General features: G+C 48.1%; 1 protein-coding gene across 1 annotated transcript; it reads right to left on the bottom strand.

Annotated features, from left to right (window-relative positions):
* Positions 1-1,588: 1,588 nt before the first annotated feature.
* Positions 1,589-3,744, bottom strand: MLNR (motilin receptor). The gene is given in 7 exon segments (XM_084768094.1): positions 1,589-2,086; positions 2,089-2,156; positions 2,780-3,200; positions 3,204-3,316; positions 3,319-3,351; positions 3,354-3,413; positions 3,416-3,744. Coding segments are annotated over 7 exon segments (1,071 nt in total). The 5' UTR covers positions 3,612-3,744; the 3' UTR covers positions 1,589-1,906.
* Positions 3,745-4,865: the final 1,121 nt, after the last annotated feature.

The following is a 4,865-nucleotide window of genomic DNA, read 5'->3' as shown; positions in this document are numbered from 1 at the left end:
AAAAAAAAAATCAAGAAAACAAAACAAAAACAAACAAACAAACAAACAAAAAATCCAGTACAAACCAGAGATTAGAAAAGTACTGGAAAATTAAAAACCATGCTTTGAAATAACTCGTTAGTTACAAAGGAAACTAGAAATTATTTTCACAAGTACATCATAACAGTGGTTTTCCAGAAGATTTTATGGCACTGCAACTTCTTTCCAATATCTTCCTTTGTGTTGGAAAATAACTTCCTTTGAAGCTCGTTCAAGATTTAGTGTCATGCTAGTCAATGGAACATGGCAAAGATGCATTTAGGAGCCTCAGAGGAGAGGTGTCATGTAGCAGTACCAGTGACTTCTAGAACACCAATTTGGTGAGGGACACTCACCAGGAAGCATCTGTGATAGTTTAAATTAGAACTATCCCCCTCCAGCTCGGGCATCTGAACACTCACTCCCTGTCGCTAATTTGGCTTGGGAGCTTTTTGGTTGTATCCTTGCTGGCGGAAGTTCCTCAGCGGTGGCAGGCCTTGAGAACCCACAGCCTCTCCCTGTGTCCAGGTCACTCACTCCTCCGGTGTAATGTTTGCGGTTGAGACTGTGATTTCCTCAGCTTCCTGCTCCTGTGAGTAGGCCTGTCTGTCACTTGTTGTCATGTTGTCGCCCAGGCATGATGGCCACTTAACCCTCTGCAACTGTAAGCCAAAATAAACCCCCTCTTTCTCCAGTTGCCCCATCTACCTCTCTTCTGCCCAGTTACAGGCTGTCTAGCCTCCCTTTACTAAAGATCAGAGATAATTGGGGAACAAAGTTTATACAACTTTGGAGAAAGAGAGGGAGAGAAAGAGAGAGGAGAGAGAGAGAGAGAGAGAGAGAGAGAGAGAGGATGCACTTGTCTAGACTGCAACCAGATTTTGGGGCCCGTAATTTAGCATCTGGATACATATAGCACCACATAGTGGTTCTTTGAAACACCGCATTCTCTATATGGCAAATTTGCCACAGCCTTTTATAATGCAAAATACACAGAAACTTGTGACTGTGTTATGACTGTTACTGTCCTAGCAAGTATCCACCACTGCAGTATCACACATATTTAAGATGAATTTTCAGCCGGCTGCTTTTCACCCACTGACTTTTACTTTTCAGTAAGTGCAGGACCTCGGTGGGTGAGAAAATCAGAATTCAGACTCAAATCAGGCCGCACAGCTCCTGTTTGATAAGCCCAAGACCCAGTTCCATCACCCACAGAGACAGTTTTAAGTTGGGAAAATGTACTTCTGTGAAGAGCAGTTCTCAAGCACTGCACCAAAACACGCCGATTTACTTCCACACTACAGAAAGGCTAGCCAGAATAAACATTAGCACTTAGCTGGAAATTGTAGTCGCTTTTAAAATTGCTCCTTTAGATCGGCATTAAATAATTTCTTGGATCCAAAATCATTTTCTTGCCTTGCATTGTATCGCTACATTTATATACCAAATAATTAAAACTACCATAAGCCCTGATCTCAGAGGCGATGAATATTTTTAAGCCACATCTCTCTGTGACATCTAACTGTAAAATGAGCAACCAAGTACCCAGAGTACATAGAGCAAATGAAGAGCTGCCAGAGCACCCAGCAACACTTCCCGGGAGGTGGAATTCCAGAATGCTGGAGTGAATATTGATGAGGAAAACAAACTAGATATATTGGTAATTGCTTTTCACATCTTATTTAAAAAACAAAACAAAACAAAGCCCATTTCTTAATCAACGTCAAAATTCCAAACACCCATTGCATTCCACATAACACCCCCCTCCCCTCCACCATCTTCAGTTTTCTCTATAGACCTGAAATCCCCAAACCGCCTTTGCAGGCTGGTTAGGGCATCCTCTCTGTGGATCCAGCAAGTGCCTTTGGGATTCCTTCAGCTGTCTCTACCAAAACCCACGAGCCTGGAGCGACTGCTTTGACAGAAGCAGTTCCCAGACAGCTGCTCTTTTCTTCATGGAAACGAGGTTGTAGAGGATGGGGTTGATGGATGCAATCAGATAGAAAAGTTGCAGAGCGACAATATTAAAGTATGGAGAGGCATACACCATCCGGGAATCTTCAGTGTGTTACTTAAGTGCTTCTGCCAGCATGGAAAAGGCAACCAGCAAACTATGAACGGCAGAACCACCACCACTGCAAAACAAGACATGGGCACGGGAGTTAGCAAAAGCATTCAGATAAACTAAAGCCCCACCACTCGTCCATACCTGCAAGAGTAACAGTAAAATAAATTATGGTCTTTACAGATCTTCATGCTATCAAAAAAAATCAGGTAGTGAATTGCACTGATATTTACTTTCTAACTGAACATTAGGCTCATAAATGTGTAAGTACGGTTATACATCAGAAAAAGCACACTCCAAAGAAGCAGTTTTTCGGGCTTCTGTTTCAGAAATACCTTGGTTTTCCCTGCAAAAGATTTGCAATAGGTCTGCAAAGTTTCGGGGTTTGTTTGTTTAACTTGGTTCGCTTTAGTCTCCAGAATAACTTTATATTAAGTAGAATCTTCTGCAATCAACCTCACCTTCTGAAGGGTACTGTAGGTAACGCCCAATTGCGAAACTAAGAGACCTAGGAAGCCCCCAGTTACCATCCTGGATGGCCCCAACTTCGGAAAACCTTTGTGGTTTCTGGGCATCCCATCCCCAAGGGGCTCAATGTGCTCCCTCACAGGTACTGTAGGACAGACTATAGGTGGAGATGGGCAGTTGCTGTGACCCCAAGAAGCGTTTTGGAAAGGAGGTGGTCTCATTTACTTGGGACACGGACTGTCTGCCGGTAGCTCCTTTCCCTCCGCCCGGAGACCCTGGCTCTTCCGCAGCTCGCCCCTGATAAGCCAATAGAAGGGCAGGAAGAAGTAGGAGGCATGATCCTCAGGGCCTCAAGCTGCGTGGGTTTCGGCCGGCACTCCCGGGTGAACAGTGCTGCAGCCTCCACAGCCTCAGTTCCAGACAACGGAGACAGCGCTGGTGTCCTAGAGGACCCAACGGGCGGCGGAGGGACCAAGATTGAGGGGTTGACCTGCCTGGTGTGGTTCAGGACCAGGTCAGGGGAGAGACCTGGGGAAACATCTTGCTGGAAGCCCACCAGAAAGAAGGGCCCAGCTGAGAGCAGCGCCACAATGCAGAGCGTGGCGACGAGCGCGCGGATGAGGCGCCCCGTGACAAGGGCCTGCGCTCACAGTGGGCGGCAGATTGCCAGGTAGCGCACAACACCGAGTGCGGTCATGTGCGTGGCGTCGGTGCAGCCCTCGCCCAGATAAAGAGATGGGCGGCAGAGAAGCGGCCGAGGCCCCACAGGCGGTACAGGTTGAACGGGAGTCCCAAAGGATGAGCAGATCGGACACCGCCACGCTGCCTGGGTACAGGCTGGTGGTGGTCCGCATGTCCGGTAGCGCCCAATTAGCAGCACGGTCACAACGTTGCCACTCACACCCATAGCGAAAAGTCCGAGGCACAAGGCGGTTACCGGCACCAAAGCCCTCAGCGGGAATACCGAGCAGTAACGCTCGCCACAGGGCGGAAGATCGCTCCATAGCGGTTCCCACGCGCCCTCGGGGCTGCTGCTGCCTTTCCAGGACAAGTCCATGGGCTGCAAGAAGTGCGCTGCAGCAGCAAATGTACCTGAAGGGATGGTGAATACACTCCCCCTAGCACCACAACTCTGGGTGGCTCAGAGTGCAGATCCTAGTGGGCAGCGTGCAGTCTCTGCCTCCCAGTGTGGCCTGCCCCCCAGCACCTGCCTGGACACTGTCTCCCAGCCCATAAGTATTGTAGTAGGGCTCTTCCCTTGCAAACATTCTGAGGATGGAGGGTGTGGGCAAAATCACGTTAAGGATCCCCCAGATCTGCAAACAAGAGGATTAAAAAACAAAAACGAAAACAAAAACTCATCACTAAGAGCCTGGGTATGTGTACAACTTGAATGCTTTTGCAATCTGTTGTTTTTAAACCTAACAAAAACCAGACTGTGCCAACAATTGAAATAACATTCAGGAAAAAGGTGAAAGAAACACTCAATGATGTATTGTGAGCCTCCCATCTCCTTAAGGTCTCTGACAGTAGCTGACACTTCCGACCCAGGTGGCTACATTTTCAGTTTAATCCTCATTGGAATGTACATCCCACAAGGATTTGGATGGTCCGTTCCCTGACTCCTCCCTCCCTCCTGACCCTCTCCTAACTCTGGCATTTCTCAGCAGCCCTCCTGCCAAAGCCTTGTTTGTGAACAAACCCAGGTCTAGCAAAGTTTCTTTGTTTTTGTTTTTTCCATTCTGTTGCGGCTTAAAATTTCAGCGTCGGGGCTAGTGAAGCTCAGGGAGTGAAGGTGTTTGCTGCCAAGCCTGGGGATCCCTGCTCCACTCCCGCACCCCACCCCACCCCACCCCACCCCACCCCCACCCCACCGCACCCCACCTCACCCCCAGGCCCCACATGGTGCAAGGAGAGAACAGACTCAAGTTCTCTCTAACCCCCACATGCATTGTTGGGGCACACACGTGTGAAAATTAAAAAGTAAATGTCAACAAAAACGAAAGCCACCCTTTCCTCAATACATAAAAAAGTTAAAACATTTCAATGTCAGTTGGGCATCGTGGTGCACCTCTTTAATCCCAGCACAGAGGCAGGTGGATCACTGTGAGTTCGAGACCAGCCTGGTCTACAGTGTGAGTCCAGGACAGCCAAGGCTACACAGAAGAGAAACCCTGTCTTGAAAAACAAAAAACAACAACAAAAAAAACCCCCAAACCCCCAAAACCACACCCTTAATGCCTCCCCTCAAGTTCCTTCCTGCCCTTTAGACCTGAAACTTGGACCAAATGTGTGGGGAAGACTGTAAGCT

The sequence above is a fragment of the Acomys minous genome (genome assembly GCF_964271855.1).
Source record: "Acomys minous genome assembly, chromosome: 18".
In the NCBI taxonomy this organism is placed as follows: Eukaryota; Metazoa; Chordata; class Mammalia; order Rodentia; family Muridae; genus Acomys; species Acomys minous.
The sequence above is the reverse complement of the archived record's forward strand: the minus strand, read 5'-3'. Positions and strand labels throughout refer to the sequence as shown.